The 14,579-nt window shown below is 39.9% G+C and overlaps 1 protein-coding gene across 2 annotated transcripts; it reads right to left on the bottom strand.

Moving 5' to 3' along the window:
* Window positions 1-226: 226 nt before the first annotated feature.
* Window positions 227-14,549, bottom strand: LOC131246751 (nuclear transport factor 2B-like). Of its 2 annotated transcripts, XM_058247137.1 has the most exons (3): window positions 14,149-14,549; window positions 841-913; window positions 227-765 (listed from the first exon to the last, which is right to left on the bottom strand). In XM_058247137.1, the coding sequence occupies exons 1-3, from the start codon at window positions 14,443-14,445 to the stop codon at window positions 716-718; spliced, it is 420 nt and encodes a 139-aa protein (XP_058103120.1). In that variant the 5' UTR covers window positions 14,446-14,549; the 3' UTR covers window positions 227-715. The 2 variants fall into 2 exon arrangements, with proteins under 2 accessions (XP_058103120.1, XP_058103121.1); XM_058247138.1 differs by lacking the exon at window positions 841-913 and having other exon boundaries at window positions 14,149-14,546.
* Between the last annotated feature and the right edge of the window lie 30 nt (window positions 14,550-14,579).

Below are 14,579 nucleotides of genomic sequence, written 5' to 3'. Positions count from 1 at the left end.
ACCACATGATACTTGAGAAAGATGGTCAGTTGGTAAAACAGATGAATACATGAAGGGTGGGCCATTTTGTGGCAGGGATAAGCTGAGTGCTGTTACCACCTGATTACTGGTCCGGATCCTCAGAATGAAACCTGTGCACTGCAAATAGCCTCTTCATTTCTCTCACTGGATTCGTCCGCATTTCTAATCTCGCTCTGCACGGACAGTAAATGTTATGATGGCAAAATGTCCCAAAAGATCAGAATCATTCCTTAATTATTTTAGCAATGAATGGATGATCCCGATCATCCAATTGGGCTACATGTCCAGTACATCGAGCAGAACCAAAAGATGGTGCATCTGCGCCGTTCAGGATCAATTCCCACATCAATAATAACCTATAGTCAAAAAATAAAATAAAAAATGAAAAGAACAGAAGAAATAAATAAAATGTTTTTTTTTTTTCTTTTCCAAATCTTTGAAACTAAAAGTAAATATTTGAGATCATCTCTTACCATCCGTCCAAGCAACTTGAAAGGGTAATGTATGACCATCTACAGAAAAGCTTGAAAAACAGGCACACAAGCCAATCACCAAAAAAACCCTCCAAAATCATGACAGTCTAACAAACAGAAATGCGAAAACGGTCCCTGGTATTCCAACCCAAAATGTCCTCTCTTTTTTGTTGGCTGGGTCCCAAACAGTGTCTTCTTAGGCATAGTTGAGCCGAAAGATGTCATTCAACACATAGAAGCTTCCTTGAGGCGTCGGCATCAAGTGGAACAACTGCACAAGCAATCAAAACCGAAAATCAATTGAAAGAACTTCAGCAAGTCCAATAATGGAACAAGTTGAAATCACCATCGTCTGCTCCTGATCTGGCAGTCATCCAGCGTGGATCAGTGCAAGCACTTTGCGGGCCCACACACAACAACTGCAGGACCAAAGATCAGACTGCTTTTATTTTTTTGAAGTTACTGGGCTTTATTAAGAAGGCGACAAAGGATATAAAGCCGCAAAACACCCCAAAGAGCTTAGAAACAGAAATACAAGCCGCAACAACCAACCCCCCCCCCCCCCCCCAAACACCTGCAAAGCATGAACCCCACTCTTAGACAAAGCCTCAACCACCCAATCAACACTGAGCGATATGACGGAAGCATCTTCTGTTTCTCTACCCCATGTCGCCCACAGACCAGCGAACAAACACCTCCACCATGAACCTTTTAACTGCTCAAGGATGGAAATGTCATGCCAAGCCATATAAACAAATCTCCTAGAGATTGTGGCATAACCCACTGGACCTTGAATCTAGACAGATAGTTGACCCACACTTTGAATGTATACGGACAATGGATAAATAGATGGTTGATTGCTTCGGAATCAGCCATGCAAAGCAAACACATTGGGGAGACACATCCCTCTTTTCTGAAGATTATCCATGGTTAGGACTTTTCATCTTTGATAAAAGCTGCAACTTTGTGGGGGGTCAAATATGCCCAAACAAACTTGGTATTTGACTTAGAAAGCAAAACATAAAAAGATTTAACAGAAAATCGCCCTGACGGCTCCTTTTTCCGCACCATGCTATCCTCTTCACCACTGGTCAGGGTCAGGGAGTATAAACGGATGAAATCGACAAGTGAGGTTAACTCCCTTGATTCGAAAGTTTAGCAACGGGGTATTTTCTATTACCAGCACAACCAACAATGAACGTACAAATAGAAGTGCTCTGGTGCAGGATGCAGGTGCTGATTTGAAGAATTTAGTTGGTGGATGGACAGGCATGTGAGTGGTGTCAATGCAAGCAACTACCAAGGCCCAGTGCCAAGGGCACATGTGAAAGGTGAAGGTCAATTTCTGGCAGGTAGATGATCATAAAACTTTTGCTATCTAACATAAAATAAATAAATAAATAACACCAACAACAACAAATTTCTCAGAGAAGGACTAAGATGGTGGTGGTGGTGACAATGAGATAGATAGGATTTCTATTTTTATTATATATACTTTTTTAGGGCAATGGAATCTTCTGATGAATCTTACTCAATTGAATCTTAATCGACACATCGATTTTGGGGGCGTTGAAAGCAGAGCATGGAAATAATAATAACAACAACAATATAATGATAATAAAAGCGAAGTCCACTGAGGGGCCCAAAAATGAGTGACCCCCAATGACGACAGATGGATGATGGATCAGATAGGTATTTTAGATAGCAAAGATAAATTAGAGAGATATAGAATAAGAACTCTGCAATGGCCAGTTCTAGAGTCCGTGTAGAAAAGGAAGGTTGGTGTATGGTGGACAACAGCCAATCCCACAAAACTTGGCCAATCTACCATTGAAAAGCCGACCCCAACTCAGTGGGGAAGAAAGCTAAGATGGACGCTCAAACTCTCAGTGACATGTGGTAATATGCATATTATCAGGGATGTGAACACTATGAATGGTCACTAACTTCGATAAAAGAAGCTAAAATAAGCTTAGTAAAACCAAGATGCAGTCATGGACTCACTCATGCCAACCTGGCATGTGATGCACATCTGAGGTGTGCATCAAGTGGGCCCAGATGTACCCAAAAGGTGCATGACAAGTGCATGAGAACAATGTGTGGATTTACAAATACTGCTAATGTATCACAGTCAACATGTGCATGTCACCTGCCTCATCAGTGGACCAGTATGAAGGCAGCACCTAATGTGAAGATCAGATGTCCAACACATACTTGGCATGGCCACATATGGAGGTGTGGACCGAGAGTGCAACTTGGGTGGGTTGGGTGAGGTCAAAGGTCAACAAAAACCCAACCGGAAGTCAAGAGGGCACATCCCACAACCCAACCCTACCCAAAATCCAAACTGAGGTTGCCCAAGATGAATCCCTCTATACTTGACCAAACCCAACCTAAACCCAACCCAAATACATGTGATTTTTCCCAACCTGACCTAACCCAACCTTAATTTGCTCAGCCTGAACCCAGCCCAATTTCAAATCGGGTTGGTGTTTTTTCCCGAACCTGACTTAAGGACCTTGACAACCCGACCCAACTTGGGCTGGGTCAATTGGGTTTGGGTTTGACCTGAACCCAAGTTGCAGCCCTAGAGTGGACCTAGCATGATTCCCTAAGTCAACTTTGTTCTTAACGATGCTGGTAGGAATGTGATGTGACCTTTCTTTTCTATAATCACTAATCAGGTGAGTGTAAAAGTAATGGCATGTCAGAGACGTGACCAAATGATGAAACCAGCTCCTTCATTATCATTGATGGTGATGGGACCTGTAATGTTGATTCCAGCTTAGTAGCTTATCAAACCTAAAGAAAAAGGGTGAATGAAACATCTGTAAAAAGGGGGGAAGGGGGGAAGAACTGTAATGATGGAAGCTTACACAAAATGGTAAACAGTTTAAAGGAGACATGCTGAGGAATGACAAGATGACTAGAATCTGGAATCCATAATGAGGAACACGGAAAAGAGAACCGAAGGTGATCGCAACCCCTTCATGCAGTTTCTTCAGCCGAATTCTGAAAGAAAGTTCAACTCATTAGGGAAGAGACTTAACCTGATAGTTCAAAGGACCCAACATCAGAGAAAGCAAAAGGTCCCCAGTTTAAGTGGATGCTTTGGACAAAAAAATTGCTGGTTTGAATCTGAGGCACCTTAATTTCAAGACAATAGACCTTGACATTGGAGTTTATGCATATGATAGAAATGCTGACTATTATCAATCAAAATAAATAAACAAATGAAGACAGCAATAGCTTTGTTGAGATGCATTGGCCCCCACACCTAAATCCTCCACAAACCCAACTCCATCCTCCCTTCCCAAACTCTACCAACCCACTTCCTGAATGGTAGACAGGGCATGTTTCACCAATTGAGTTCTTGGGTTTGAGTGCAACTTACCTATAAAAATAAGAATAAAAAATCATTTCCTAGAAACCAACTTCCACACACCCAAACCTCTCTCGTTTAGAGACTTGCCCGTGAGCCAAACCCCTTTTCCCCTACCTTTTTTATTTCTCCATCTCATCTGTATGAATGTGGAATTGGTTGCTTGATCTTTTCAGCCCCCCAACATGTGTTGCATGTGTAACCATGACACTGAATCGGTGGATCACCTCTTCATCTTCTGTCCGGTGGCTCAAGAGGTGTGGAATCACTTTCTTGCAGATTTTGGGGTCTGCTGGGTGATGCCGAGGTCAATCCGAGACTTCCTTTGGGCTTTGCATGGAGCTGGTAGGAACTCCCCCTGCTCCAAATGGCACCTCTCTCTTCTAGCTATTTGGTGGTCTACCTGAGGAGAAGCTAGAAAGGAATAGAAGGCGATTCCAAAACCTAGCTAGGTCCACTCATGCGGTTATTTTTGGGGCGGTTTCGCTTCTGTCCGATTTGTCAGAGTTGTATATTTTCGGCTTTTGGGTAGTCCGTTGATCGGACTTTCCTTTTTTCTTTTTCCACTGTAGTCTTTTGCTGTTTGATAAAATTTTCATCCTTTAAATTAAAATAATAATAATAATAAAACAGACATGGAAGATAACTTTCTTAGATGGGTAATTTTCCACTGAATTACTAAAAGTATCACCTTTATTAAGTTACTATCTACCATTGGGAGCCCATATCACCTTAACTAAGGCAGCTCTATCAAACATGCCCATATATTTTATGTCATTGTTTAAGTGCCCAACAAACATCATTTGATGAAGTGAAAGAACAAAAAAAAAAAAGCTCCAAAGGGATTTTCTATGAAAAAAGTATGGAACATTTTTTTTTTTTTTTAAGGAAAGAAAAAAAAAAAAAAAAGAGTTTCAGTTAGTGAATTGGACCATAGGAAAATGGGGGGATAGAAATAAACAACTGTTACAAATTGTGCACCACTCAACAAGTGGTTGTGGAGGTTTGGGAATGTGGACAATTCTTTCTATAGGAGATTAAATGTTGAAAAATATGGTACTCCAGAGGGGGATTGGTTCACGAAGGTATCTCCTTTGTATAGGAGATCAGGGTTGTGGAAGACAGTAACGGAGGATAGGTAGGACTTCAGTGAAGGCATTTCTTATGTGATAGGGATGGCGCCTAGAACAAGATTTTGTGAAGACAACAGGAGTGGAAACGAGGAATTAGTTAAGATTGCTGATCAAGAAGTTTCCCAAAATGATCATTTTTGATATCTTGGAGCGTAGTTCATGTGAATGGAGAGATTGAGATGGATGCCACCATGGAATTCAAGCTGGGCAGAAGAAATGGAGACGTGCCTTTCGAGTTTTATGTGATCGTTGTGTACCACTCAAAACCAAAAGGGAAATTTCATAGGAAAGCTATAAGACCATCCATGGCTTCATGGGACAGAATGTTGGCCAGTTAAGGAACAACGTGTTGATATGACGAGTCTAGCTGAAACGAGGATGTTGAGATGGATGAGTGGCAAGACGAGGAAAGACATAATAAGATATGAATGCATTCAAGGGAACTCTAGAGTAGCACCAATAGGTAATAAGATGAGGGAAAGTAGATTTAGATGGTTTGGTCATATGCAACAGAGACCAAGAACTGCACTGGTTAAGAGGGAGCTAGTACAAGTTGAAGGATCTAAAAGGGCAAGGGGAAGGCTCAAGAGGACACCAGTGGAGGTAGTAAGAAAAGACTGATGACCTATGGTCTAATTGAAGTTATGGCCCTTGATAGACTGGAATGGCGGACCAAGATTCATGTAGCCGACCCAATTAGCTGAGATAACACTTAGATGATGACGACGTGGTGTCGTGAAAGCCGTTATGCATATAGCCTTTGACAATTTATGTAAGATAGTCTCAATTATCTCAGGCTGCTTTCTGAGCAAAGGTGAGGAGATGATTTGGACTAAGAGATTCCAAAGAAACCCATAGGATGTGGAGATATGAGGAGTTTGCGCCTTTACAATAAAAGATGCAGAATTGTATTCCTGATCTGGGACACAAGAACTTTGGCAATATTCATGTGTTCTCAATTAAGTTCTATCAAGAAATTAAGGAAATGGTAGAGAAGGGACCACTTTGTTAGAGGCGCACATTTGGTGAATTCTAGGACCACCATCAGTTTCGGGGGTTAGCAGCCAAAGGAAAATTTCTCACTACCAATCAGCTTCTAAGAAAGATGACTATCAGGAATGTTCGTATCTTATGTTTTTGAAAGCAGAGGAATCTGTAAATCACATAGTCATTCATTTTGATTTCTCCCTAGTAATATGGAAGACATTTAGCCTCTATGGATTGCAATCATAGTTCTCAAAATTCTAAGATTTATGACTTACAATTCAATTTGAATATTAGACAAAAAAAAAGGTCCCGTTTTGAATCCCTTTTCAGATGAATCCAATGATTCTACAATTTGAATCATACGATATATAATTCAAATTCGATTGTTCTCTTCTTTTTAAAATTTTAATAGAATTCCATTTATGTTTTTAAATTGGTGGGGGACTTTAAGAATTTTTAAAAAGGGTCAATTTGTTTTATTTTTATTTAGAGAATGATGGATCTTCTCTCCAACCTTAAGCTGTGGAGGTTTTTCTTTTTTCCTCGTGATTTCTTACCTCTTAAATTGGTTGACACAGCAAATTGATCTATAACATATCTGGAATGTTTTTATCAACAGCTGCGATCATGTTGACCAGTATGTATTGTGGTAGTGGTGGTTAAATTGGACTTTTGACTTGAAAGACCTATACTTTTTTGTCATGTATCTTGAATTCAAAGTTTTCTTTTTATTTGGTGTGTTTTTGTAGGGTCCAACTATGTGATTTTAAACTCGAGGTCTAGTTGATTCTTCATATAATAATGAAAAAGTTGTTAAAAGATTTTTAGGAAGGGCTCATTAGAAATTTGCAATTTGTGACTTGACTTTAAACCATGATAGTGTTCATACCCTTCAAAAAAACAACTGATAGTGATTATGCTTTGTGAGAGACATTACTTTGAAATCACAAAGTTGATGGCAATACAATTTTGGTTTAAGTCGATATGTTGTTTACATAATATAATTATGTGAGACTCTAAATTGATGATTTGGAACAATTTTGAAAAGCAATTCTTTTTGTCATTATAGTTTTCGACTATTTGGAAAATGTTTTTAGATGTCTAATCATCTCATTACTGGATAACGTTACTTTTTTAATTTGTAGTAGAAATGTTTTAGGTAATGACTTTATCAAAACCCTTGAAGTAGAAATGACAAATTTTAGCTTGATTTTCTTAAAATGATGTCAAATAGTGTTTTGTAGTGATATATTCTACAATTGTCCACAAATTATGATGCGGAACAATAAGATAATGAACATTTCATCATATCCTATTTCATTTTAGACTTTACGAATATTATTTCAGATTTTTTCAATATATTTTGTGTAAAAGATTAAATATCCTATGATTTTACGTTTGTGATTTACAATTTCAATCCTCTTTGATTTTACAGTCTGATTCAACTTAAAATTTATTGTAATGAGCAATCCAAATTCAGTTAAAGCACTTTTTCAAGCTTGAGGGGAGGTGAGGCCTAGGTAAAAGAAGCATTTGTGGCGCCTGCCAATATTATCGATACTTTGATCTCTTTGGAAGGAGCGTAATAACTAAGGACTTTTAACAATAGATTGAAATCTATTCATATGGTGTTCCATAGAGTTCAATGAAGCATTTTATATTGTGCTTTGGAGGTTCCTCTTTTAAAGCATTATAAGATGGAAGAAATAGATACATATTTAGAGCCAATTACTCTCCCCATGTTGGGGAGGAGATGGAATCTTCTAGTCTTTTCAATCATTGGAAGATGAAAGGGTTCATAATTCACCAAGCTTTCAAGGATATAATGATGATGACAATGACAATGACAATATAAGGACAATGCGAAATTGTCAAAAATACTTAAAAGGGGGAAGCATATGTCAGCCCTTAGGGAAGTAGTAAAAGATGATGATATAAGAAGGATCATAGGAAATTGTCTAAATATGTAGAGGAAGCATATGTCTGCTCTTAGGAATATAAGAAGGATCATAAGAAATTTTCTAAAACATTTGAAGAATATATCAGCACTCAGGATACAAGCCAATGACAATGACAATGACAATATAAGGACAATGCGAAATTGTCAAAAATACTTAAAAGGGGGAAGCATATGTCAGCCCTTAGGGAAGTAGTAAAAGATGATGATATAAGAAGGATCATAGGAAATTGTCTAAATATGTAGAGGAAGCATATGTCTGCTCTTAGGAATATAAGAAGGATCATAAGAAATTTTCTAAAACATTTGAAGAATATATCAGCACTCAGGATACAAGCCAATATGAAACAACTGCAGTGACAAATATCCACAAGGTGGGCCCCAAACCGATGTTGAGGCTACCCTGGAACCCAACTGGCTCAAAACCCAGTTACCAGATTAAGAAATGAATGCAGAAAGCAATGGAAGAAACATCTCATTTTACAATTTCCATAAGATTACTTGCACATATGCATAAAATGGATTTCAGGAATGGGAAGTTAGAAACAGAGGTAATTTTGAATGGAAACAATTTCCTGGTAAGTAACTATGGCACAAACTAAATACCAAAGGCACCAGTTGTCGTAATCTCAGCCATTTAGGTAACAGTGGGCTAATGAAAACATCACCGGCCAGGCAACCTCTAAAGGAAAGGCATTTCTTCATTATCAATGGACCGTTGCAACCAATAGAAATGTTTCCTAGAGATGCATGATGGGGTTCGGCAGGTGGTAGGCGTTGATATTGAAGGCTTTGGACTGAGTTGGATTCAAAGGGCCTGCTGCCAAAATAAGTAAAGAACATGTTTGCTAGAGATGTATGGTGGTGTTTGGCAGATCGTTGATGTTGAAAAGGAGTTGAAAAGGAAGGTTCTGCACAAAAAGGGGGAAATGGCTTTTCTAGAATTTTCTTGAGTGAAAATTATCCACACAAAAAAAAATAAAATAATCTTGAGAGAAAATCAGTGTCTCATGATGACCGGGAGGAAAACCTCACACGATCAGACAATGGGAAGGACTCTCCAGACGGATTTACTATTTTCCATTGGCAATCCTGAAGATTAAAAACAATATTACATGGACCGGATTTCAAGACAAACCATGTTAGCATTTTAGGACTTACTACAGGGCTCGGATCTCATGCATGTGTGCCATGTTTGTTGGCGCATGTACCACACCACCTCTTCAATATATGCTTCTGTACATTCGTTAAGAAAAGGACTTCCAAGAGGCATCAGACCAAACACAATCTCAACATCCATGGGTCCCTTATCCTCACACAAACACAAAATCTCGACATAAACTGATATCCATGTCCAAGATTTGAAGATTCTCCTTGCACGGTGCTAGCCACACATCCTAATGATCCCATAATGTTTTTTTTTTTTAATTTTTAAGATCACCCCTTCATTTTTCTTGTAAGCTACCTATTGGCTATGTCCATGGGCTTTTATAGTTTAAGAAAAGAGAAATGCTTCAGTGCTCTCCCTAGAATTAGAAGTTAGAGTGCTCTTAGTTGCATCGTCGCTTTGACAATCCAATCCACTAATCTAAACTGTTCATCAAGTCCAATGCACATTTTATGGCTACCATTCAAACATAACACTAATCTGACAAATATTGACAATTTAATCATTGGCCTATAATTTGGACAATTGAGAATACGCATGGGCTTCTCTATTTTCTGCGGATTCATTTACTTGTTGATGTCTCTTTTTTTCTGGGTAATGAATCTAGACCATCTGGTACTATCAACAAGGTCTGGAAGTACCAAGTCCCTCCAAAGATTGTGGGGTTTGCTTGGCTAGTGGGCAAGAGCAGAGTGCTCACGGTAGATAATTTGAGGAAAAGAGGGATGATTATCACCAATGTATGCTTGTGTTGTATGTCTAATAAGGAATTGGTGAATCACCTATTTATCCATTGCCCCTTTATCAGTCATATCTGGACAGATATTCTTTCTCATTTTGAAATGGCTTGGGCCGCCACTAATTCAACAGGAAGTCTTCTAAAGGCTTGGCATGGTACATCGTTGGGAAAGAGAAGGACAAAGCTATGGAGAATGTCTCTTCTTGCTGTCTAGTGGGCCGTATGGGAAGAAAGAAATGGCAGATTTTTCAACGGGACCTCAAAATTGGCTGACTATGTAGCTTCTAGAGCTAGAATGTTAGTTGTTGAGTGGGCTATTAATGTCAATAAATTAAAGGGATGTAATTTGTTGTTCCTAGGTGTGTAGTAGGTTGTGTAGCTCCCTCGGCGGTGTAGCCTCGTTTCTTATGTTTTTTATTTCTTTTATTAATATAATCTGTGACTTTTCAAAATAAATAAATAAATAAATAATCGTAACACAAGATCATTAAATAAATAAAAAAAAACTAGGATCTAATAGATGTAGGGACATCCAATTAGCATAGGGTATAGTCTATTTTAAAATAAGAAACCTAATACAACCTAGGGTGAAAATTAGGATTTGGGTAATTTGGAAAAGTAAGAAAATTAGAAAATTTAGGTTTAGGGTTTTGATAATGATGGTGGAAAACCAAAAGGGGCAGGTGAGATTCATACGTGTGATCGTACGGTCATACGTGTAGCGTGGGAGGATGGGTTTAGGTCGGTTAGGGTTTGAATTGTGAATGGGTATGAGAAAGTTGGGTTTGGGAGAAGACGAAGATGTGAGATGGGAGAATTGCGAATCTGAAGCAAATACCTAGATGGGGAAGAAAAGAGAAGATGGTGTGGGAATAAATGGAGACCTCGCACCTCCGTTGATGAAGATTACCCTCGCACAATCTTCCTTCCAAATTGTATGGAAGTATCTTCAAATCGCATAAATATGGGAGAAGAAAGCAAGAGCTTTTCTCTTTTTCTTTTAATCACAAAATCAAATGGGAGAGAGGTCCATGACAGAGATCAGCTAGCGAGTTTTTTTATCCCTGCTCAGCGGCATCCCCATTGATCAGCAGGCCCATGACAGCCCCACTTGGGCCTTCGATAAGAAGGGTTCATTCTCGGTCAAGTCCCTATATAACTTCATTTATAGGAACTCTGCCCTCCCTTCGTCCTCTTTGTTGGACCGTCTATGGAAGTTCAAAATTCCTCCCAAGTTTGTGGTTTTCGGCTGGCTAGTGAGTATCAGAAAGGTGCTGACTATAGACAATCTAAGGAAAAGAGGGATGTGCATTCCCAACATATGTCTCTACTGCATGAGAGAAGCCGAATCAGTAAACCACCTCTTCATTCACTACCCGCTTGTCCAGCAGATTTGGCCCGTCATCTTCTCTTGGTTCAAGATTGCATGGGTCCATCTTTTTTCTTCCAAGTCCTTGGTGTATTCGTGGCAGGGAACAGAGTTCGGGAAGCAGAAAAAAGTTGTTTGGAATATGGTGTTAGTGGTAGTGTGGTGGACGGTCTGGGAAGAATGCAATGGGAGGTGCTTCATAGGGGAATCCCACGATTTGGGTTACTTGCTAAGAAGGGTTCATTTTCTGGTTCTGGAATGGGCTTCTCTAGTGATGCCCTCCACTTGTTGTAATCAGTTTTTCTCTTTATTTTCTTAGGCGTCATGGCTCGCTAGCTCAGCGGGTCATGCCTCCCTATTGTTGTTTCTGCTTTTTTGCTTTTTATATAATATATCGTCACTTCTCAAAAAAAAAAAAAGGGAGAGAGGTCACAAGCCCCCCTCTTTTTATAGATCCAAGAAGTTTCAAAAATTACAAAAATCACCATCTTGTGAATTTTAACGAAAATAGCCCTAGTCTAAATAAAATCAACTAAAACACTCATAATGTGTCCAAATATAAAATAATAAAAAATTAAATTCTAAAATATTATAAAGTCTAAAACTGATGTGGATGATCAACGATCAATGGCCCGATCATGTGATCCATGCAATCCAATGGCCCGATCGTCATGTCCCTCCGATCCAACGGTCTAGATCACTCCATAAAGCAGCCCATGTACATTTTCCCAGTGTGGGGTCTTTCAGATGCTTGCACATGCACATGGGTTCTTCAGCACGATCACGGGTACTCGCCTAGCAACAGAGAAATCGGCGCGGCCCACCTCCTCCTCTGATACGTACGTAAGGGTGTACATGACGTGCTTATGTGATTTGACGACATTGGATAGCATACTCTGAACAGGCTGGATCACATGCCAAAGGACTGTTATTTGCAACCACCCATCTACACACGTCAAACATAAGCACCCACATAAACCAACAAGAACAAATGTGAGATCTATGCCATTCATCAGGCAGGTCATGACAAATATTCTTTAGCCCAAGAAGAGGACAACCTCAAGAAAAGGGGCATGCAAATAGTTAACATTTGCTTATGTTGCATGAGAGAAGAGGAGTCTGTGGACCACCTCCTCATTCACTGTTCCTTCACCTCGCAAATCTAGGCTGAATTTCTCCGCCGTTTCGACATGAACTGGTGTACTCCTGCCTCAGCATGCCACCTTCTTTCGGCCTGGCACGGAGTCAAGATTAATAAAACAAAGAATCGCATCTGGAGGTTGTCTATTCTTGCTATCTAGTGGTCGATATGGGAGGAAAGGAACGAGAGATGTTTTAATGACAAGGCTACATTGGTTCAATCAGTCTGGTCCAGAGCTAAAAACTTGGCTTTTGAATGGGGGGGATTTGTTCTTGGGCTTGAGGATGTTGAGTTGCTTTTCTTAGGGGGCTAGGCTTTGCTGCTATCTCAGCAGTTTCCCTTGCCCTCTTTCTTTTTCTTTTCCTTTGCTTTTGTATCTTTCCCCTTTCTAATGAAGTTATCCTTTAAAAAAATATATATTCTTTAGCCCACGGCCACATATAAAACAGAACAAACAGCTAGAAAAGAGATCACCAACAGTCCAAATTCACCTACATGCATGACCAGCCTGATTTCTAGGCAAGGCCATTTTCACCGAGGGGCCCTCCTGATGAACATCTAAGATCTCAGATGTGTGAAGCACAGCACTTGGCGCATGATGCCTCTACATGTTTGAATGCAATAGGCATTTCTCTAAGCATACCAAAACACCAATGAACACACAAGAAATTGCACAAATGAAAGGAAAATTCTTTCAATTCATAAATTTAAAAATAAAAAATAAATAAAATAAATAAATAAATAAAAGAAAGAAAGAAAGAAAGAAAGAAAAGAAGAAGGAAGACAGCTCTCTGTTCTACAATCAAATAAACCAAAGTCCACAAAAACAGAACCCTCAAAGTCCATCAAAACAGCAGAATCACAACAAACGACAAACATCAACAACAATCGCAAAGATTAACGTCTATTTACGATATTGAAGGAGAGAATATATCGCAACAGTCATCACCAATAGGAAGTATTGTGATCCCATCTGTGCAAGCAAGCCAGTGATCTGGCGATCCAGACCGCTTACCTGATGGGCCCCACCAAGGACAGATACATGCCTGAAAAGATCAAAATGGGACGATGCAACCTGCAAATAGACGCTACGCTTATGAAAAGAGCATATCAATGGCCCACAATCGACAGAAACATCGGAAGATCAGAGATCATCTGGCATGGATCATCCAATCAAGGAGACTTCCAGCGAATAGCCAATCCCTAGTGTGGGGCATCAGCTCAACAGCCTGATCACAACCACTTGTACGACCCAAACACATCGCAACAGACAAATCTAACCCTTCAACGGATAGACACTTGTGGACAGAACACATCAACGGAGAGGGAAAAAAAAACCCAAGATCAGCTTTCTAGAATGGCCCAATCAATGAGATCTTCACGGGACATCCAATCCCTCATCAGATCGATGGTTTGGATCACCAAATAAAGTACCCTACTTTCACGAACCACATGCATCAGGACAGTATTCACCTACAGACGCCTCAGGACACGAATCTTCCATACCATTTCATTGCGCTATATAAGCACTTCGATATTCCCACAGTCATAACCTCAATCCGCAAAATAATAATTAATAAATAAATAAAAATTCAAAAAAAAAAAACAAAAAACAAAAAACAAAACATAAGATCACCGCAAATTACAGAAATACCATAAACCCCAATCTAAAAATAAAGAGGCCCTCAGATCCACATAAATTACAGAAACACCCTAAACTCCGATCTAACAAAAAGCAGAAGGGCGAGAATAGAGATGGAAATGAAGGTGAGCAATACCTGGCTGAACCTAAGGGCGTGCTGCTCGCCAGAGAGCTGGAGATTTCCGGAGACGAAGACGAGCATCCCACCAGCAGGGCCGGATGGCTGGCAATCAACGGTGGTGATTGAGTGCTGGCACTGCTGGAAGGGAAGTGATGTGAGCTTGGCCACGATGTTCTGGGACCCTTGGATCTTCTGCCCCTCGAAGGTGAGCATCGACGCATCCTGGTACAGGTTAGCAAGGCCTGCGCGGTTAGCGTCGAAGGTCGTGTAGTAGTGTTCTACAAAGGCCTTTGCTACTGCGTCTGGATCCATTGCGACGGACCGAACAAGATCGTCTCTCCTCCCTCCCTCTCTCTCTCTCTCTGAAGAGAGCGGCTGGGATGGAAGAAGGGCGAGGAGAATGGTTTGTTTTTTTTCTCTCGTCTTTAAACACACTAGTGAAAGAG

Source organism: Magnolia sinica, chromosome 5, assembly GCF_029962835.1.
Source record: "Magnolia sinica isolate HGM2019 chromosome 5, MsV1, whole genome shotgun sequence".
NCBI lineage: Eukaryota > Viridiplantae > Streptophyta > Magnoliopsida > Magnoliales > Magnoliaceae > Magnolia > Magnolia sinica.
Note: the sequence above shows the minus strand (reverse complement) of the source record. Positions and strands in the feature narration are given on the sequence as shown.

Excerpts from the sequence above, each read along its gene's own strand:
- LOC131246751 (XM_058247137.1), bottom strand. The coding sequence starts at position 14,445 with ATGGATCCAGACGCAGTAGCAAAGGCCTTTGTAGAACACTACTACACG. Across the intron at positions 914-14,148 it reads ACGCCCTTAGGTTCAGCCAG|TTGTTGTGTGTGGGCCCGCA; the intron begins GTATTGCTCACC and ends TTGGTCCTGCAG. Across the intron at positions 766-840 it reads CAGATCAGGAGCAGACGATG|TTGTTCCACTTGATGCCGAC; the intron begins GTGATTTCAACT and ends TTGCTTGTGCAG.